This window comes from Lepidochelys kempii, chromosome 8 (genome assembly GCF_965140285.1).
Source record: "Lepidochelys kempii isolate rLepKem1 chromosome 8, rLepKem1.hap1, whole genome shotgun sequence".
NCBI classification, from domain to species: Eukaryota; Metazoa; Chordata; order Testudines; family Cheloniidae; genus Lepidochelys; species Lepidochelys kempii.
In genome coordinates, this window is record NC_136387.1 from 105,382,876 (window position 1) to 105,405,033 (window position 22,158).

General features: G+C 51.3%; 1 protein-coding gene across 1 annotated transcript; it reads left to right on the top strand.

Moving 5' to 3' along the window:
• Window positions 1-1,885: 1,885 nt before the first annotated feature.
• On the top strand, window positions 1,886-17,707 carry BEST4 (bestrophin 4). Its single transcript, XM_073357922.2, has 9 exons — window positions 1,886-2,037; window positions 2,644-2,738; window positions 5,266-5,499; window positions 6,371-6,525; window positions 6,692-6,769; window positions 7,495-7,653; window positions 9,271-9,351; window positions 15,618-15,772; window positions 16,891-17,707. The coding sequence occupies exons 1-9, from the start codon at window positions 1,886-1,888 to the stop codon at window positions 17,291-17,293; spliced, it is 1,512 nt and encodes a 503-aa protein (XP_073214023.1). The 3' UTR covers window positions 17,294-17,707.
• Window positions 17,708-22,158: the final 4,451 nt, after the last annotated feature.

A 22,158-nucleotide genomic window follows, 5' to 3' on the forward strand; every position in this document is an offset into this window, starting at 1 on the left:
GTGGATGGAAGCTGCAAGCATTGCCTCTGCATTAGGTTCAGCTGGTCCTCCCTTCGCCATCCCACAGTGCAGCGCTTCGTGTGTGGAAATTACCCGGTGGCCCCTGCTCCTGGCAGCACTGCCCGGCGCGACTGGGGAGGTTGAGCAGGAATCCCAGGATGCAGCCGTGCATGGATCTCTCCTGAATCTCTGCTGCACTGGGAGTTAGCAGGCAATCCCCATTTGATGTGAGTGGCCACGTGCCATGTGCCAGGCAGGCCTGTGTGAGTCCAGCAGGACGATCTGGGAGCCTTGCGAGTCAGAGTGCTGGCTATATCTCGCCAGAGGGGCTCAGTTAAATTCAGGACACCTCTGGACAGCCGGCAGAGACATGGCTGGTGTGACCCTCCCTGTCAGTTCCCTGTTCTCTGCCTGGTGCTAACCCCCAATCCATCACCCTGAGGAATGTGGTTTATGAGCCACAGGGAGGTATTTAAAGGGAGAACGTAAAGGCTCTCTCGCTGCCTGGACGCTGGTGGGACAAAAAGGGACTCCTGGTGCAGGTAGGAGGCTCTCCCCTCCAGGGGAGCAGCAATTGATGTGGGTAGGAGCGGGGGTCCGTTCATTTGTGGGCGTCCCCCTTCAAGGAGTTCTGGACTAGCAGTGTCTTGTAGGGGAGTGTGTGGGAGAATCAGCTGTTGCCACTGAACCGGCTCTTTGAACAGAAACAAAGCGTGTGTATTCTCCACGCGAGTGTCTGAGCCGAAGCGGCACTGTTTCCCTTAAATGGTTTTCAAGGGGGACTCTGGGAAGCCGGGTGGGAAGGTGGAGGGGTCACCACCTTGTTTGGGCTGCATCCCCTTCTCTGGAAGCTGCTACACCATCCCAGGCAGGGGCTGACTTTTGACCTGCCTGAGGAGCAGGTGTTCACCCAACTGCACCGTACAGCATGGGTATTCCCCAGAGCAGAGCCCCCCAGAGAAAGGGCTTCTATGCCCGCCAGCCTCCCTACAAACCGTTCGGTTCACACCGTGCCTTGCACCAGCTGTGGGTTTACATGCTAAGCTGGGAGAGTGACAAGTCAATAATGAGCCACGCTGCAGCCTAGGACTCTCTATTATAGCCACGTAAGATGGGATAGTGCAAATCCAGACCTGGGGTGGGTGGCTGTAACTCCACTGAGCTCAGCCCAGTTCTAGCTGATCACACCTGGTCTGAATTGGAACCAATATGTATTAATAAAACTGACATTACGAAGGGAAGCATCTGCTCAGCTGGCACTGTCTGCTAGCAATGGGTGTATGCACTCGCCTGTGTGTCGATCAGCTGGTGCCCTCTATTAACAGTTGTTGCTCTGGGTGTGTATGCTTGTGCACGTGTATGGTTTCCCCATCAGCACCATGGTGGGTCCTCACCAGGGATGGAACACCGGACCCTCAGCATGAGCCCCTACCAACTGAGCTAAAAGAATAACTATCACATGGTAGATGTAGTAGGTTCTTATCCTCTGATGTGGAACAACCACTAGAGAGCGACAAAGACATGCACGCCTAGCGTGGCTTACACATGCCCCACCCACTGCATGGGAGGTGTCAGGTGGTGTGCGTCGAGGCGCACGGCTGCCCATTGGTGGCTGAAGGAGCATGGGCTCGCAGTTGGCTGACGAGTGTGGCATCTGCGGCCATGGATTATTATGAGGCCTGCACTGGAAATGCGTGCTGGCCGCTGGATCCCAGCCTGGTGGCCCGAAGCGGGCTCAGGCTCGGTCTGTGACCTCCAGCCGTGGCACTTGAGACCACAGAGCTTCCTCAGACTTGCAGGCGGAGCTCCAGGGAGGCGGAGGGGAAATCTCACTCTAGTGCCGTCTCTCCCCACTGCAGCCCGGAGGGGGCGGAGGCAGGCAGCCATGACAGTCTCCTACACGCTGAAGGTGGCCAATGCCCAGTTCGGAGGCTTCTCCAAGCTGCTCTTCAGGTGGAAGGGGAGCATCTACAAACTGCTGTACAAGGAGTTCATTGTCTTTGTCATGCTGTACACAATGCTGAGCATCACTTACCGGTGAGTCTGTGGAATGGCTTCCCCACATGGGATGTTGACACTCCAGGGACAGAACCCAGGACCTATGGCAGCCCTCTGCCACCTGGGATAAAGGACTGATTTCATGAGCCGGTAGCAGTAGTAGGCTGTTCCCTTCTCATGCAGCAGCCAGTCTGTTTCACTCGCATGCGGACTTGCTGGAAACACCTGTGTCCTTTACCCACTTGCTGTTGCTGCTTCTCTTTTATTAACCCTGTTTCTGCCGATGGACAGTGCCTGCCATTAGAGTATCCGTCCATTTGACTGGAAAACATCAGGAAATGCTAGTCTGAGGGAAAACCTGCCACTGGAGAGATCCCGCAGGCCCCCATCAGTGAAAGATCCCTGGCTTGGCACATGACAGCTGGAGTGGAAACTCCTGAAGAAATATACCACAGCGAGCCATCCATCGCAGGCTGGGGGGTGGGGTCACTTGGGGAGGGAGAGAGCAGGGAGGAGCTGGTGCTCCTGTGACGGGCCAGTGAGAGGAAGGGGAGTCTGAAGATGAGCACAGAGCGGAGTTGGAGGTTCCCGGCAATAACGCACACCAGGTTAAGCACCTGATCCCGGCTCTTTGTGTCCCTGCAGGCGGCTGCTGACTGAAGAGCAGAAGCGTGTCTATGTGAAAGTGGCTCAGTACTGCAACCGCTCCACGGACCTCATCCCCATGTCCTTTGTCCTGGGTAAAGTGCCCCCTACTTTGTTTTCCATCCTTAATGGCCAGTTAAGGCTGGAGCGAATGGATCAGATGGGCCAGGGCATGACTCTTGGAAGGGATCCCTGATTCTTTGGCTCCAGGCCCCAGAAACACACGGGCAGTTAGCCCAGTTCCAATTAAGGTGACAACAGTTATTTTCACCCCAGGATCTTAAAGCACCTGCCACAGGAGGGTTAGCACTATCATCCCCATTATATTACAGATGAGCAAACCGAGCCCCCAGCAGGTGAAAATGACTTGCCCGAAGTCACACAGCATATCAGAGGCAGACCCAGGGATAGAACTCAGGCATCCTGTCTCCCACTTGACCACACTTCCTCCCAATATTGTCCATTCGGCCTCTCTATTCCCCCTGCAGAATTCTCCTTCCCTCTGCTAAGCTGTTATGTAGCACTGCTGTTCTGCCCCAGAGGTGGCTGCATTTCAGCAACCCCTGTGGATAAGTGCAGCACATTTAGGATCCTCAGGGGAAGAGAAGTCCTGCAAAAACGTGAGCGACTGTTGTATGTGTGAGCAGAGGGCACGGACAGAAGGGAGGGGTGGGAGGGGGCACCAAGCATGAATGGGGAGACATGGAAAACGGAGCGAGGGATTAATGATTAGACATTTACCGGCTAAAACAAGCCCTCACCGAGCCAAAGCTTCCCATGCTGGGAAAAGTTTGTGGGAATGCAGTGGCGCCCATGAACACCTCTCCCCACCCTGCTGTGCCTTGGGAACGGGATTATCTCTGACAGATGACTGGTGCATTATTTAGTGGCACCCTGCCCCTCCCATGTGCCAGAGAAATGAGGAACTTCTTTGCTCCTTTCTGAGAGGTGGCTCCTGCAGTAGCTAACCTGCTGAGCTCGGGTGGCTGCCTGCCCGCGGGCTGCCCCCCGGTGCCCAGGCCTGATATTCACAAGAGCTAGAAATTCACCCCATTCAGAGAGCTGGCTGGCACAAGGCGTGGGCTCCACTGAACAGGGTGAATTTCACCCTGTCTGAGCATCCCTGAAAGGCCTCAGCTGATGGATCTACCAGCTGTTCCCTCGGGGATTCTGGTCTTTTCACTGCTCTTTACAAAATCTCCTCTATTGAATTCAGCCAGAGTCTGGCTAAATGCTGGAGCTGTTCATTCAAGCCCAGCTGTAGGTTATCAGATGTCAGTCCTGATCCTTCTGCTATTGCCAGGGGAAATGAGTCAAAGGAAAAGCACAATGTCCCTCCAAACAGCTCAGCTACTCTTTATCTCTCTTGCCACAGAGAAATCCGTCTCCCACAGAAACCAGACAAACATGGTGACCAGGTGTCTTCCCACTTCTGTCTCTTTTCTAGCCACAAACCGCTCGGAGACCATCTTCTGGTTACACACCTTGTGCAAGTTATTTACAGCGTTCTCCCCACCAACTGTACAAACTTGTGCAGCTCTGTACTTACAGCTGCATGCAATCCTTAGCGCTCACAGCCATGGAGGGGGAGACAGAAGGTTTCTGAGAGGCAGAGGGCTCTGGCTCTGAAAGTGGGTAGGTGGGTGGGTCAGTCATGTCGCTTCTCTCTGCTCTAGTCTACCCCCTGCTCTTCCTTCCTGTGCCTTTTCTACTTTCTGGGCTCATGGGCTAATTAGCCTTGTCATGATCTCCTGCCCATCCCCAGTTAGGCCCAGCTTTGCCCCTCAGATTTCCTCCAGAGCGATGCAGTTGGTGGTCCAGTGATCAGAGTGCTGATACAGTTGTCACAGGCGGAAACTGGCCGAGGGGAAAATCTGTCTCTTCTTTATGGTGTGTAGAAAGGGTGGAAAGCGTTCGTTGCCCTGCCCCCAAAACACCAGCGTTGTTTCTGCGCTGGGGATATGAGCTATGGGAGGTCTGCTTTGCCCTGGCTTTGGTGTGGAACTTTTGGTCCTCACATGAAGGATGGGAATAGTGATTCTTTAACCAAGAGAGTTTTCGCCCCGCTGTTGCTCAGGCTTGGCTTAGATTTGGATTCCAAGGGCTGATGTTAACAAGCAGGCTAACACCTTCCACCTAATGCATCGGGGAAGTCTTCTAGTGTGAAGGGCTCATACACGCTGAATGGATCATGTTAAAGCCAGTGGAGGAGGGTAGGTTTTCACTCAACCATTTTAGTGGATGTTGAAGGCAATGGGCCAGATTTTCAAAGGGATTTAGAGAGGGACCAATTGGGATTTTCAGAAGCACCTGTCAGTCTCTCTAGGTGCCTAGATCCCTTTGGAAATGGGGCCCCATAAGCCTTGTCTGCACTTGTCTTTTAAAACACGCCCGTTAGCACACGTGAGCTCCCACACGCTCAAATCCCATCTAGACAAGGCAACACAGCCACGGCCCACACTGCAGCTCTGCCGGCCCCTCACACTCAGCCCAGCCCGCAAGTCACCAGACACCATCCCTAGTTAATGACCCCACTTGCTCCTGCCTCTCTCCTTGCTGGGTCTCCGATGCTCGGCCTCCCCAGCTAGTAACCGTGCCCCTGTGGGCTATCTCCCTGGGCAGGTTTTTACGTCACGCTGATCGTGAACAGGTGGTGGGCCCAGTACACCAGCATCCCGCTGCCTGACCAGCTGATGTGCGTCATCTCCAGCACCGTCCACGGGAAGGATGAAAAGGGGAGGATCCTGCGGCGCTCGCTCATCCGTTACGCCAACTTGTCCTCCGTGCTCATCCTGCGCTCTGTCAGCACCAGGGTGCTCAAGAGGTTTCCAACCATGGACCATTTGGTAGATGCAGGTGAGCTCGTCTCAGGGCCGGGGCAGAGCACTGATGCGTTGGTTAATTTCCAGGCTACGGCCAGCAGCTCTCTGCCTAAGGAGCAGCAAGGGCTGGAGTTAAGGTCCAGTGTCCAGAGAAAGCCTAGCTTGGCAGGGTGTGTTTTCTTGCCTGGATGATTTCCTGTCCCCCTTCCATCCCGAGGGACCCATTTCTCCCTATGCCTTGCTCAGTGGTGGCCTTGGAGACTCCTCCTCCCTCCACTGAATGTAGACACTAGGGGTGGGAGCCTTCCTCTGGAATCTGTGACCCTGGAGCGACTCCCTCCTGGGCAACCAGGAGGCCAGGTTAGCAGTGAAACCACATTGAGTTCATCACCAGTTACTGAGGCAGAGGGATGGAACTGGTTCCAGGGGCTCCCATGGCTGTCTGAGTCACAGAAAGGGGGCTGGACAGCTCGGGGAGGGGGGGCGGGAGGCAGAGCTCAGATCCAGCCCAAGTCGGTAGTCACTGGGAGTTGCTACCAGCTGATGGCTGCCTGGTGGTCTGTGTGAAATGAGCTTTGGTCTCAATCCGGTTCCTAAGACAGGGGTGCCCATCACAAAACCCACCCCACCCAACCAACTCCCTTGCTGGCAGCATCAGCAGAGAGATCAAGGACTGAGCGGGTCATGGAGACTGATCTCCCTGCCCCTGGAGAGGGCACCCCCCATCTCAAGATGGGGCACATTGATGGAGCAGTGTGTGAGGAGCTTGCCCTGCTGCTGCCCGCGCCTTATCTGTTCTGAGGATGGAGGGCTGCTGCAGCCAGGCCAGACAATCTGGTCCTTTTCACCAGTGCTGGATTCATGGACCCTGAATATCTGCCCTCCTGCTGTCTCCCACGCTACAGGCTTCATGACACAGGAAGAGCGCAAGAAGTTTGAGAGCCTCCACTCGGACTTTAACAAGTACTGGATCCCCTGCGTGTGGTTCACCAACCTGGCTGCCCAGGCGAGGCGAGATGGGCGGGTCAGGGACGACGTGGCCCTCCGCTTACTCATAGATGTAAGTTTGCAGGGACTGGAAGGTCAAGGGATGGGGCGGGGGTGTGTGAAACAGGGGGCTTGTTGCTGGGATCTGGGGAGGAGGAGTGTCAGCTGCTGGTGGGGGGGAGCCTGTCCAAGGCTGCTGTCACCCAGGTGATAACCCCCACTTTCCCCTCTCTGCGTAGGAACTGAATCTGTACCGTGCCAAATGCAGCATGCTGTTCCATTACGACTGGATCAGCATCCCATTGGTGTACACACAGGTCAGTGAGTGCCCGGCCTTCAGCTCACCTTCCATTTCCAACCCTCCAATGGGATCAGGAGATGGGAACCACACGGCCCACGGAAACTGAACCCTCCAACCCAATCACAGCAAGGGAATCAGCTCCTTTCCCTAACACCCTTCACATGTAAGCCACTACTTCAGGCTACTTCTACAGGGTAGAGATTACCTTCTACATATAGCATCTTCAGAGAGTTTATGGGGCCCTGGGGGCTGACCCATGGTGCGGTAGATCCTTGTCTTCCTAGACACAACTTGAATTTCTCTATCGCTTTTCATCCCAGAGCACTTGGCGCTTCACCCACCACTACACTGCATCCACCTCTGGGGTGGGGCGCAGCAGCTGTTTAACAGCACACAGCAACATTGGACAAGGAGGGGTTCAAACAGGGAAGGGAAAAGGATCCAGTTTCCTAATGAAACTGTAGGAAGAGTGTAAAGTGGCAGCATGGAATCACCCAAGTTGGAATTTGGCCAGGATACCAATTTACACAGCACGCTACTCTTGTGAGATGTGCCCCAGACTCTTTAACGCTCACCAGTGCCGGGATCTCAGTGTTACTCTCATCTATCTCCATCTGTCAAACTGTATCTAGTCTCATTTTTCAAAGCAGTAGTTCCCCCTTTGGGATTCTCCATTTGCATTGGGACTAGCCAGTGGCTTCTCCCCACCCCGCTCTGGCTAACGGAGAGCCTCTGTTGCAGGTAGTCACAATCGCTGTCTATTCCTTCTTCGCCTTCTGTGTGATCGGGCGGCAGTTTCTGGAGCCCCTGGACCCAGAGCAGGATCAGGACCGGGATCTGGATCTGTACGTCCCTCTGACCACCCTCCTGCAGTTCTTCTTCTATGCTGGCTGGCTGAAGGTGAGCACAGTCCTGGCGCAGGACCCTGCCGGGCACCAGCTTGGTGGGAGATCTGACCTTGCCCCCGGTTGTCAGACTCCCCTGCAGCCCCTGTCCCCTCTGTGAACGTGACGTAGGGTCCTGGGGGATGTCAGGGGAATCAAGGAGGAGCCTTTCACCTCTAGGTCACTGACACACTCCCCAGGGGCACCCACTGTCTGCCCTTAGCATGAACCAGCTTTGTCTATCTCTGCTGTGGTTCAGCTCCCTGAAACCAACAGCCTCTGGCCCCGCAAGCCGGTACTTCTGGGTCTCTGCAGACTCGCCCTTTCTGTGCAGGCCAGTGCGAGGTGTACACAGAGCCACCCCCAAGTCCTCACGGCGCTCCGTGCAGTGCCTGTCCCTGGACGCTCCTAGGCACTAGGTTCGCTGTCCCGGAAAAAGAACAGTGCGCACGTCACCTTGGTGAATCCAGCCGAGGCATCGCACTTCACTTGGCACCACAGTGCTACGAATTATTTCTAATACAAATACGTTTATTGGCAAAGAGCTGAGGCCCAAAGAGCCAAATGAGTCGTGCGCAAGAATATTAGCAGCAGAATGGTCACACGGACAACAGCAGGATAACAGGCGTAGCAGAGTCAAAACTTAATTTTAATGGCTCAAACTCTTGTCTAAAGTAGTTTCTCATCTACAGCAGTGTTTCCCAGAGTGACCAGGTCAGATTTTCAGTAAATAGACATAATGATTAAAATTGCATCAATATATATGCCTTTCACAGCGAAATGAATGACCAGCATGCTCCTGGCTTTCGCTGGAGACCTTACAAAGCCCCATCGTTTAGGGATAAATCCTACAAAAGCAATTTGTTACGTGCAGCGAGTTTTTCAGGCCTGTTAGGAGGTGCTGACTCAGAGCTGTGAACCCTTTGCCAACTGGCGCCCATGGGCTTGTGTCTCAGTCACTGGTGTGGATGTATCCCAGGTGAGTGAGTCTTTCCCATCAGATGGACTCAGTGAGAGATGAATTGGGATTTTGGTTCAATACCTAGTGGGACAAGTGTCCCACTCAAAAATTAATTCTCTCGGACTGGCCCCCTCTTGTGGACCCTTTTAGCAATGACAAAATGGGCCACTGGGACTGACCTCCACTCTCTGCCCTAGAAGGGGTCTCTCCAGCTCAGGGCAGATGTGCCTCAGCATCAGGGAAGATTGCAGCACCGCTTCCCATCTGTACCTCTTCTGCGGGCAAGCAGAGGCCTCCGGGGCTGCAAAGCCCTGCTTCAGAGGCTCCTTTTCGGTAAAGCCTTTAAGTGGAAATCCACCGCCGAAATGAGAGAAGAGAAAAGATGAGAAAGCAAGTGCACATGGCTCCGAGACTGGCCCTTCAGCTGGGCTTGCACTGTGTGCGTTCAAATGCATCGTCCACATCATCATCCACATTTCCGCTGTGGTCTCCTTGGGAAAGGGGCCGGGTGCGTACACACTACACAGTCCCCAATGCATCAGTGGCACGCAGATAAGAGGTGGTCACCATAGCAACAGCTGTCGGTGCAGCGTGTTTCACAGGCATCAGAGAACCCTGAGCCTGGTGTCTGAGTGCGTGTATCTCACGGGGTGTTCTGCCTTCACTCTCCAGGTAGCAGAACAGATCATTAACCCATTTGGAGAGGACGACGATGACTTTGAAACTAACAAGCTGATCGACAGGAACTTGCAGGTGCGTCCCATCCCTCCGAAGAGCAGATGGTGTAAGAGACAGGTGTGCCGGCAGCACATCTTCAATGCCTCGGGGGCTGTTCCATCAGACTGGAACAATCAGGGCTGCGCAGAGATGCTACAGGCCGGGATTAGGGGCAGGACAGGGAGCCTTTTGCCGCCAAGTCACAGATTAAAATCCAGCCCTTGTATAGGCGTTCCTAGAGCCGGTGAACTGGGGCTTTCAGCAGGCAGATGTCCACATCACAAAACTGACCATCACAAGTGATCCTCATTGGCATTGCAGTGGAGAAGACCCAGAATGAATGGGCTGTATCTGAACTTCAACTTCGGGGTCTCTCCAGAACAGGGGTGAAGCTCAGCCCCAGGGGATGGTGCCCGGGTGACAGGGAGAAGCTAGCACTGCTAACGGTGGGTGGCAGACATCAGCCTCTGGGATTAATTAGGCTGGCACCATGCACCAGGCATAAAAAATCCACAGGAGAAATGGAAACAAATAAAGGAGAAAAGCTAGGGAAGTGTGAAGCTGGAGGATTGTTCCGTCACAGAATGCTTCTCCCCGGGGCCCAGTTCTGCACCTAATGCCTTTGGCTGGAGAGGGTACAGGGTGAATCATAGAATCATAGACTCATAGAATATCAGGGTTGGAAGGGACCTCAGGAGGTCATCTAGTCCAACCCCCTGCTCAAAAGCAGGACCCATCCCCAATTAAATTATCCCAGCCAGGGCTTTGTCAAGCCTGACCTTAAAAACTTCTAGGGAAGGAGATTCCACCACCTCCTTAGGTAACGCATTCCAGTGTTTCACCACCCTCATAGTGAAAAAGGTTTTCCTAATATCCAACCTAAATCTCCCCCACTGCAACCTGAGACCATTACTCCTTGCTCTGTCATCTGCTACCACTGAGAACAGTCTAGAGCCATCCTCTTTGGAACCCCCTTTCAGGTAGTTGAAAGCAGCTATCAAATCCCCCCTCATTCTTCTCTTCTGAAGACTAAACATCCCCAGTTCCCTCAGCCTCTCCTCATAACTCATGTGTTCCAGTCCCCTAATCATTTTGGTTGCCCTCCGCTGGACTCTTTCCAAATTTTCCACATCCTTCTTGTAGTATGGGGCCCAAAACTGGACACATTACTCCAGATGAGGCCTCACCAATGTCGAATAGAGGGGAATGATTACGTCCCTCGATCTGCTGGAAATGCCCCTACTTATACATCCCAAAATGCCATTGGCCTTCTTGGAAACAAGGGCACACTGTTGACTCATATCCAGCTTCTCGTCCACTGTAACCCCTAGGTCTTTTTCTGCAGAACTGCTGCCGAGCCATTCGGTCCCTAGTCTGTAGCGGTGCATTGGATTCTTCCGTCCTAAGTGCAGGACTCTGCACTTGTCCTTGTTGAACCTCATCAGATTTCTTTTGGCCCAATCCTCCAATTTGTCTAGGGCCCTCTGTATCCTATCCCTGCCCTCCAGTGTATCTACCACTCCTCCCAGTTTAGTGTCATCTGCAAACTTGCTGAGGGTGCAATCCACACCATCCTCCAGATCATTTATGAAGATATTGAACAAAACCAGCCCGAGGACCGACCCCTGGGGCACGCCACTTGATACCGGCTGCCAACTAGACATGGATCCATTGATCAATACCTGTTGAGCCCGACAATCTAGCCAGCTTTCTATCCACCTTATAGTCCATTCATCCAGCCCATACTTCTTTAACTTGCTGGCAAGAATACTGTGGGAGTCCGTGTCAAAAGCTTTGCTAAAGTCAAGGAACAACACGTCCATTGCTTTCCCTTCATCCACAGAGCCAGTTGTCTCATCATAGAAGGCAATTAGATTAGTCAGGCATGACTTGCCCTTGGTGAATCCATGCTGACTGTTCCTGTTCACTTTCCTCTCCTCTAAGTGCTTCAGAATTGATTCCTTGAGGACCTGCTCCATGATTTTTCCAGGGACTGAGGTGAGGCTGACTGGCCTGTAGTTCCCAGGATCCTCCTTATTCCCTTTTTTAAAGATGGGCACTACATTAGCCTTTTTCCAGGCATCTGGGACCTCCCCCGATTGCCATGAGTTTTCAAAGATAATGGCCAATGGCTCTGCAATCACATCCGCCAACTCCTTTAGCACTCTCGGATGCAATACATCCGGCCCCATGGACTTGTGCTCGTCCAGCTTTTCTAAATAGTCCCGAACCACTTCTTTCTCCACAGAGGGCAGGTCACCTCCTCCCCATGCTGTGCTGCCCAGTGCAGTAGTCTGGGAGCTGACCTTGTTTGTGAAGACAGAAGCAAAAAAAGCATTGAGTACATTAGCTTTTTCCACATCCTCTGTCACTAGGTTGCCTCCCTCATTCAGTAAGGGGCCCACACTTTCCTTGACTTTCTTCTTGTTGTTAACATACCTGAAGAAACCCTTCTTGTTACTCTTAACATCTCTTGCTAGCTGCAACTCCAGGTGTGATTTGGCCTTCCTGATTTCACTCCTGCAAGCCCGAGCAATATTTTTATACTCATCCCTGGTCATTTGTCCAATCTTCCACTTCTTGTAAGCTTCTTTTTTGTATTTAAGAGCAGCAAGGATTTCACTGTTAAGCCAAGCTGGTCGCCTGCCATATTTACTATTCTTTCTACACATCGGGATGGTTTGTCCCTGTAACCTCAATAAGGATTCTTTAAAATACAGCCAGCTCTCCTGGACTCCTTTCCCCCTTATGTTATTCTCCCAGGGGATCTTGCCCATCAGTTCCCTGAGAGAGTCAAAGTCTGCTTTTCTGAAGTCCAGGGTCTGTATTCTGCTGCTCTCCTTTCTTCCTTGTGTTAGGATCCTGAACTCGACCATTTCATGGTCACTGCCTCCCAGGTTCCCATCCACTTTTGCTTCCCCTACTAATTCTTCCCGGTTTGTGAGCAGCAGGTCAAGAAGAGCTCTGCCCCTAGTTGGTTCCTCCAGCACTTGCACCAGGAAATTGTCCCCTACATTTTCCAAAAACTTCCTGGATTGCCTGTGCACCGCTGTATTGCTCTCCCAGCAGATATCAGGGTGATTTAAGTCTCCCATGAGAACCAGGGCCTGCGATCTAGTAACTTCTGCGAGTTGCCGGAAGAAAGCCTCATCCATCTCATCCCCCTGGTCTGGTGGTCTATAGTAGACTCCCACCACGACATCACCCTTGTTGCTCACACTTCTAAACTTAATCCAGAGACTCTCAGGTTTTTCTGCAGTTTCATACTTGAGCTCTGAGCAGTCATACTGCTCTCTTACATACAGTGCAACTCCCCCACCTTTCCTGCCCTGCCTGTCCTTCCTGAACTGTTTATATCCATCCATGACAGTACTCCAGTCATGTGAGTTACCCCACCAAGTCTCTGAGTAACAGCCATGTTAGTCTGTATTCGCAAAAAGGAGTACTTGTGGCACCTTAGAGACGAACCAATTTATTTGAGCATGAGCTTTCGTGAGCTACAGCTCACTTCATCGGATGCATGCCATGCAGTTTCCATGGCATGCATCCGATGAAGTGAGCTGTAGCTCACGAAAGCTCATGCTCAAATAAATTGGTTAGTCTCTAAGGTGCCACAAGTACTCCTTTTCTTTTCACCAAGTCTCTGTTATTCCAATCACATCATAATTCCTTGACTGTGCCAGGACTTCCAGTTCTCCCTGCTTGTTTCCCAGGCTTCGTGCATTTGTATATAGGCACTTGAGGTAACCTGCTGATTGCCCCTCTTTCTCAGTATGAGGCAGGAGCCCTCCCCTCTCATGCACTCCTGCTCATGCCTCCTCCCAGTATCCCACTTCCCCACTTACCTCAGGCCTTTGGTCTCCTTCCCCCGGTGAACCTAGTTAAAAGCCCTCCTCACTAGGTTAGCCAGCCTGCTTGCGAAGATGCTCTTCCCTCTCTTCGTTAGGTGGAGCCCGCCTCTGCCTAGCACTCCTCCTTCTTGGAACACCATCCCATGGTCAAAGAATCCAAAGCCTTCTCTCCGACACCACCTGTGTAGCCATTCGTTGACTTCCACAATTCGACGGTCTCTACCCAGGCCTTTTCCTTCCACGGGGAGGATGGACAAGAACATCACTTGCACCTCAAACTCCTTTATCCTTCTTCCCAGAGCCACGTAGTCCGCAGTGATCCGCTCAAGGTCATTCTTGGCAGTATCATTGGAGCCCACGTGGAGAAGCAGGAAGGGGTAGCGATCCGAGGGCTTGATGAGTCTCGGCAGTCTCTACGTCACATCGTGAATCCTAGCTCCTGGCAAGCAGCAGACTTCTCGGTTTTCCCGGTCGGGGCGGCAGATAGATGACTCAGTCCCCCTGAGGAGAGAGTCCCTGACCACCACCACCCGCCTCCTTCTCCTGGGAGTGGTGGTTGTGGAACCCCCAACCCTAGGACAGTGCATCCCATGCTTTCCAATCGGCGGAGTCTCCTTCTGCTCCCTTCTCTCAGACGTATCATCTGATCCACTGTCCGCATTATTACCTGTGGCGAGAACATGAAAACGGTTACTTACCTGTATCTGCCCTGCTGATACATGGACATTCCCCTTTTTTCTTCTGGAGGTCACATGATGCCAAATTTCTTCACCATCCTTCTGTCCCCGATGTGCAGCCTGCTCAATCTTAGAATCATAGAATCATAGAATATCAGGGTTGGAAGGGACCCCAGAAGGTCATCTAGTCCAGCCCCCTGCTCGAAGCAGGACCAATTCCCAGTTAAATCATCCCAGCCAGGGCTTTGTCAAGCCTGACCTTAAAAACCTCTAAGGAAGGAGATTCTACCACCTCCCTAGGTAATGCATTCCAGTGTTTCACCACCCTCTTAGTGAAAAAGTTTTTCCTAATATCCAATCTAAACCTCCCCCACTGCAACTTGAGACCATTACTCCTCGTTCTGTCATCTGCTACCATTGAGAACAGTCTAGAGCCATCCTCTTTGGAACCCCCTTTCAGGTAGTTGAAAGTAGCTATCAAATCCCCCCTTATTCTTCTCTTCTGCAGGCTAAACAATCCCAGCTCCCTCAGCCTCTCCTCATAACTCATGTGTTCCAGTCCAATCTTCAGAACCTTGTGCCCGTAGAAGCCTATCCTGACATCCGTCCAGGAAATCTTCAGTTTCTCTTATGCAACGCAGGGTCGATACCTGTTGCTCCAGACCTTGAACCTTCTCTTCCAGTATGGAGACCAGCTTGAACTTTGTACAGACAAAGTCACATCTGTCCTGTGGAAGAAAGACAAACATAGCACATCCAGTGCAGGTCACAACAACTGAACACCCCCCATCCATATTACCTTCCTTCTACGAGCTTCCTCAGGAGTTGTAGTAATTACTCTGAGAATCCGCCAAGGGCTCTCTCCCCAGGCGAACTCCCAGGCAAACTCCTTTTGTTCGCTGCTCAGCTGGTTCACAACTGACTGGCTTTTTATGCAGTCAGGCCCACTAAAGGCTCACCTGGAACAAAGCACACCCAGTTCCCACCCTTTTCAAACAACCAATCAAGCACACAGCACACAGTCACACTGTCCTCACAACAAACACTCAGATACTCACCAACACAGCCCCCTTAAAGCAGCCCTTCGCGTACCTCCTCTCATGCAGCCTCCAGGTCTGACTCTCCCTCAGGCAACGTCCTTGCTGGAGTGAGGGGGAGTTTTGCCTTCGATGCATGAAACATGTGTCAGGATCACCCTCGTGGCCCGCCTTCGCTCAAAACACCCCCGCGTGGGCACTGCTAACAGACTTAGACAATAGTCCCAAAGGACATGTAAAATGGAAGGTCTCTGCCCCTCCTGAGCTCCCCTTCTGCCTGCTCTCTGAGTGCTGACCTCCCTCCACCCTCCCCGCCCCCCCGGCTTCCTCCTGGGATGCCCAACTTCTTCCTGAGCTGCTGATCCTCAGGGCTCCCTCCCTGGTGTCTTTCCCCCAGGCCAGATCCTTCTTTCCTATCCCTCTCCGGGCCACCTGCCTAGGGTTTGGCCCACTCCCAGACCAGCCACAGCTACCCTCTTCCCTCAGGGCCAGTCACAGAGGACCATCCCCCTCCTATAGCTCTTCTTCCCTGCTGAGCTCCCCCAGCCCTTTCTGGAAATCAGCCCATGCGTCCTCAGTTGGCTCTGATAACTGAATTGAAACACCTGATGCCAGAGCATCAGATCAGCGGATCCCCCACAGGCAGGACTGAGCCCCACTCCCCTTAAAGACCCAACCAGCCTGTGGCATGCTGTGTTCCTCCTTTTGAAGCTGAGCCTGCCCTTTGCCGCCCTTAGGTGTCACTGCTCTCCGTGGATGACATGTACCAGAACCTGCCTCCAACAGGGAAGGACAAATACTGGAATGAATCCACAGCTCAGCCGCCTTACACCATCGCCACGGCCGCAGAGACCTTGAAGCCCTCCTTCCTGGGCTCCACCTTCGATATGCGGTAAGGTCAGCGGGCTCATTTGGAATGAGAACAGCAGCTTTCCTGAAGCAGCAGCTACGGCCAAGAGCCTCTGGGATTGCTCCAAAGGGCGGTTTGGACCTGAAACCGCACTCTAAAAAGGGCTGCACGGGCTCCCCTTTCTTGCCTCTCAGTCACGCCAGATCAGATTTACTCGGTTCACAAGTAGGAAGGTGATTTTTCTAATAACTGCCTGTGTCACAAACTGGTCCTGGAATCTAAGAGGCAAGCTGTGGGGTGGGGAGTTCTATCTTGTGCCTCATCCATTTATAAAGATCTGCAGGTCAAATTCTGCCCTTAGTTACACCTAAGTGAACCCCGTTGTCTTCAGGGGTAATTGAGGGCAGAACATGAAGACATCTGGGTGCACTAGGGTAAGTGAGGGAAGACTCTGGCCTGAATAATCTGAATTACTTACTAAGATGCATGACCTGGGAAGAACCCAGTCTGCAGTGAGATTGCAGGGCTGGCAGTCAGGGGAAAACATCTCTTACTTTACCAAGCAAATTTGGTGCAGAATCATATGGCTCTGCACTTGGAGCATATCTCACTCTTGATGATGCACAAGCCAGAAGAGACTCCAGCTCCCTCGGCGTTGAGCTAACAGGAGTAAAAACCATCTCTTAGGCAGCAGCTCTGACTCCAGGTTGTACAGAAGCAGCTCTGTGAAGGAGATGGGGCTATTTTGAGTAACAATTTTTCTTACACTAACCCCATTAAATTGTGTTCGGGAACTTTGGCTTGGGAGGCGAGGGACCCACAGCAGCCCTCGCTCCAGGTGCCAAACCCAAGCTCAAATATTAAAGCCAGGAATGCTGATGCACTGGCCACGTTTTAGTCAGGGACGCGTCCTTTCAGCCCCCTTGCTGAGGCAAAGCTCCCAGGAGCGTCCAGGGCAGCTTGGCTGAAGGTCTGTGCTGGGTGGGACCTTGTTGTCCCAGGAGCCTGTCCCATGCACGTTGCGTGCTTTAGCCAGCAGCTTGTCCCCAGAGCGCACTCTGACGCTGATCTGAAGGCTTTCAGATCAACAGGAACCTTTCCCCTGCCTTCTAGCAGCTCTGACTCAGAGCCTGTGCCCTAATCCCACACTCCTTCCCCAGGATGAGCGACGACCCGGAGCAGAGCCAGCCAGTGGAGCCCTCACCCAGCCTGCCCCGCATGCACACGCCCTTGCTCAACCGCTTCCTGACCGCGGCCGCCTCCCCCGCTGTCAGCCTGAAGAATTTCGGGAGGAGCAACCGGGCCCACCACCACCTTTTGCGCCTGAGGGGCGAGGGCAGCTTCCCCTCCCCCAACCCCCGCCACAGCGAGGACCCCGAATCGGTGGGCCGCATTGATGAGGAAGAGACGGAAGATGAGGCCAGCGAGCCCCCCACACCCGGCACCCGCCTCAAGGTACCCAGCCAGCTGGAAGCCTCACGGGGGCCGCAGAGGGAGAACCCCCAGATACAAGTGAGGCAGCCCTCCAACGAGAGCATCGACATCGACCAGTCAGCTGCCTAGAGGCAGCGAGCTCAGTGTGCCTTGTCACTCCACTCTCGGTGCGAGCTGTGTCCCCGGTGTCCGCCCTCTAGGCCTGGCAGCTCGTGACAGCACCACCGGCTAAGGGCCTGATCCAAAACCCACTGAAATAAAGGGAAAGACTCCCCCTGGTTCAGTGGGCATTGGAGCAGGCCCATAGGGCCGGAAGCCAGACTGTAGTGATCAACTCAAATGCTGCAAAGGGTTCAATGAAGATCCTGCTCTACACAAAGCCCCGTCGCCACTTCCCCATCACACCCCTCCGGTTGCCATGGCCCAACTGTTGGATTCAGTGGGTGACAAAGAACCAAACGGAGGGACACAGGAGAAATATTCATACAGGAAACTTAAAATGCTGTGAGACGCCTCCTGTGAGGGTAAATAAACCTCTCCCTAGCCTCAGCCGTGTGATTCTTTATTGCTGACGTCAGTCGTTTTCAACAACACAAATGCAGGGACATCGAACGTGTGTGGAACATGGGGAGTGGTGGGGCTAAAATAAGACACGCAAGAGGGATTCTCGTCTGAATTATTCAGTCTTTCAGCTGGAGCCGTCTTTTGACTGAGACAGACCCGAATTGTGGCTCCCTCACACCTGCCTAGGCAGTTGTTAGGTCAGAGAGGTTACGGCCAGAAGGGACGACTATCTAGCGTGAGTACCCGCACACTAACCTAACGACCCAAATATTGCAGCCCACAGATCGTCTTACATTGTATTTTTAAAAAAACTTTTTAAACTGGTTTAAGCAATTTGATGTTTTTGTAAGGGGATGATGTAGTGATCAGAACAAGTTCCATGAAAATAACACAGTGATCACGGATGAGAAATCAAGCCTTCAAAGTTTGGAAATGCAAAGTTCAGGATGAAAACTCCCCCCCCCCCAGCTTAAAATGAGCTATTTTTACAGCATCACAAATGCAATTAATACAGTATGGAATACCCACCCCCACAACCACATGTCACTACACAGGTGATATGGCATACTCTTCAAATGGGATTTCGTAACGTCTCAATGAAATCTACAAAAACAAGCCAAGTTTGAAGAAAACTGGTTCATTCGTTTACAAGCTATGAACATTTAAAGGTAACAAGGTAAAATATTTCCATTTGGTTTGTCGTAGTTTAGAGCATTTCAGGGCCGCTGTCTCTTTTCCCAGGCTTTGTGTAAATGTACAGTGCTACTTCAAGGCTTCATTATTAATAAACTAGCATCCCCTACAGTTTGCAACAGGGTACACACATTGTGTGACTTTTGGAAACTGCATAGGTAGTGTGCCCCCTACAGGCTGCTGCTGCAGTAGCAACACCAGCCTGGTCTCATTCCAAATTTCCAAGCCCCAGCAAGTTTGGGGACATGTTTAATAATTTTATTAAGATGAGATGTTAAAACAAAAAAAACGGTACAGAGTTTAAGCGTAGAAGTTTCTGGTTATCAGGGAATAACGTACAGATTATCAAGGGGTGCGAAATTTGGTTTAGGATCAGGTGGCGTAAGGAATACATAAACTGCAATATCCCCGATTGGGGGTAAAAGGCTAACGGGTCAAAGTACAGACATTGAGATATGAGGGTATGTTGTTCATATAATGGCTATAAAACCAGCCCACATGTTGGATCTGAGATGGACTGTCTCTCCTGTACACCCTCCCATCTCAGTAAAAGAAGAGACCAGTTAATCAAGTGCCGACTTCATATTAATTCAGAGATTGCAAGGCCAGAAGGGACCATTGTGATCCTCTAGCACAGCAGTTCTCGAACTGTGGGTCAGGACCCCAAAGTAGGTTGCAACCCCATTGTAATGGGCTCAAAAGGTCTGGCATTAGACTTGCTGGGACCCAGGGCTGAAGCCAAAGCTCAAGCCTCACTGCCTGGGACCAAAGCCCAAAGACTTCAGCCCTGGGTGACAGGGCTTGGGTTTTGGCTTTGGCTCAGGCTTCAGTCCCTGCTCCTGGGGTATTGTCAGAAGGGGGTCACAATGCAGTGAAGTTTGAGAACCCCTGATCTAGTCTGACCTCCTGTATAACAGGACAGAGAACTGCCCCCAAAATAATTCCTCTACCAGACCTTTTAGAGAAACAGCCATTAGTGATGGGGAATCTACCACAACTCTTGCTAAATTGTTCCAATGGTTTATTACTGTCACCGTCAAATATGTACACCTGATTTCCAGTCTGAATTTGTCTAGCTTCAGCTTCCAGCCATTGGACCATGATAGACCTTTCTCTGCTAGATTGAAAAGCACATTAATATTTGTTCCCCATGGAGAAAGGCTGTAAGCAAGTCACTGCTTAACCTTCTCTGTTAGGCTGAATAGATTGAACTCTTTGGGTCTATCGCTAGAAGGCAGGTATTCTAACCCTTTAAGCATGCCCATGTCTCTTCTCTGAACCCCCTCCAATCTATCAGCATCATTCTTGAATTGTGGGCCCCTGAACTGCACACAGGATTCCCCCAGCGACTGCACCAGTGCCAAATAGAGAAAATAACGAACCTCTGCTCCTATTCAAGATTCCCATTTACACATTTCAGGATCACATTAGCTCTTTTGGCCACAGCATCACACTGGGCGTTCATGATCAGCTGACTATCCACAACTGTCAAATAGAAAAGGAGTACTTGTGGCACCTTAGAGACTAACAAATTTATTTGAGCATGAGCTTTCGTGAGCTACAGCTCACTTCATCGGATGTATCTCTAAGGTGCCACAAGTACTCCTTTTCTTTTTGCAAATACAGACTAACACGTCTGTTACTCTGAAAACTGTCAAATAGTTTCCAGAGCCACTTCTTCCCAGCAGTCCCCCCCACTCTGTCTCTATGGTTGACAATCAAATGGGCTGTATGTGTGTGGAGCCCTCTCCAGCATGTTTCAGACAGGGAAATAAGCAGAGGAATGAAGTGAATTGCTGTGGGAGTATTGTGGCCACATGAATTATGCATAATCCCATCTCAGTCAGCAAGAGACCTGGATTCTATTTCCTACTTCACTACTGAATTAGTGTGATCTTAAACAAATCTCTGCCTCGGTTTCCCCATCTGTGCAACAGGGAATATCCCATGAACGTTCTGACCCACTTGCACTCGTATAGAAAAGAGACGAGGTACTTGCGATGACATTTTTCCAGGATGCCTTTTATTACCGTAAGACCACCTCTGGCGTTTCTTTGGTGGAGGGCAGGGGATTCATGCAATGTAGTGAAGAATGCTTGTGTAAACTGTATAGCAAACCTCCAGGCCAAATTCAGGCCTAGTGTAGGCAGGCACCTGTCCCACTAACTTCACAGGAGAGGCATCCAGTTACCTCAATGGTAAACTTGATCCTCCACTGCCTGCCAAGTCTCAGACAGCTACAGCTAAGGGAAACATGGCAGAACGGCTGTTACTCTGAAACCTACCAGAGTTTAGACACACCAAAACCATCTGCACCTCTTATTCTCGCACATAGCAGACAGGTTTCAGAGTAGCAGCCGTGTTAGTCTGTATTCACAAAAAGAAAAGGAGGACTTGTGGCACCTCAGAGACTAACCAATTTATCTGAGCATAAGCTTTTGTGAGCTGGAAAGCTTATGCTCAAATAAACTGGTTAGTCTCTAAGGTGCCCAAGTCCTCCTTTTCTTATAGCAGACAGTGGTAGGCTGGACATCGGCTGGGGGTTACGGGAGGCACAGCCACTTCTTTCACGCATGCTCTAAAGCCAGAACCCCTTTTCCTTCCACAGGGCAGGATTTGGTTCTTGTGCACCGGAAAGGACTTAAGAGAAAGAAGTTGTATAATCATCATTTTATACCACATTGAAAAGCAAGGTCTTAAGCACATCACAAACATTTTTGGTTTAAAAATATACGTGGTTTAAGCCTGGTGTATATATTCGCACCTATTCCCAAGAAAAATCTGAGTAGAGGGAATTAGTAGTTCTCTGCTTTTGAAACTATTCAACATTTGAAAGGGAAAATAATGTAACCTAGGGCTTGTCCACACAGGGAAGCCACTGAAAAACAAGCTGGGGTGTGAATTTAAAGGACAAAAGCTTTTCCAGGCTATTTCCCCATGTAGACAAGCCCTAATTTCTTGAGTGTATTAGAGTGGTTACTCAACTCTTCTCTGCCACTATTTCAGACTGGATTTGAGGACACACTTCACAGCCCGTAGAGGGAACTGCCAGCAATCAGTGCATCCTCTCTGTTAGAACGGCTCAGCCATGCTTGTGACAGTCTGCTCCCTCCTGATTGACAGTATTTCTTTCATTTTGTGGATGGCCAAGCTACATTTGTAATCGTGACCTGCAAGGTTTAGCAAACATTAAGGACCTAAGTGCTGCATGCTATGGGGTGCTCCCAGGGCTAACAGAGGTTTGTACAAAGACCAAGAGTGTTGTTACAGTCTATAAGTAAAATATAAGAAAGTGATGCCAGCAATGGTTTATACGGCCATTTTCACATGCAGTTATTCCATCTGTGTACATACGTTACAGTAACTAGCTGCACAACCAACACAGGGGAGTTATATGAAGATCTGCTATGTCCAGTATCGCACTGAGTTATAAAGGCAGAACACCTCCTTGAGATGAATAAAGCCAAAGCACATCTTAGAGCTATTTCAGGTTATCTGCAAGCAGGAAAACAATACAAGCAGGGCTACACTGATTTAGTAGCTTCTCTTTAGTCGCAGGGGCTAAAGGCATCAAAAAACAACCAAGAAACAGCAGCTTGTATTCTGTAAAATCTGGCACATGGGCTAAATAAAATACATTTGACACCAGTTGTGTGCCTTTGCCACTGCCCCCTGGTGGATGGAATATATCACCACCAAGGTGGTGGTCACCTTGCTAGGAAACAAGAGCAAGAGCC

What these genes read in the sequence shown, in the direction of transcription:
- BEST4 (XM_073357922.2), top strand. Translation starts at nt 1,886, where the DNA reads ATGACAGTCTCCTACACGCTGAAGGTGGCCAATGCCCAGTTCGGAGGC. An exon ending in GGACCATTTGGTAGATGCAG is followed by an intron (nt 5,500 to 6,370) that starts GTGAGCTCGTCT and finishes CCCACGCTACAG; the next exon opens with GCTTCATGACACAGGAAGAG. An exon ending in TGATCGACAGGAACTTGCAG is followed by an intron (nt 9,352 to 15,617) that starts GTGCGTCCCATC and finishes TGCCGCCCTTAG; the next exon opens with GTGTCACTGCTCTCCGTGGA.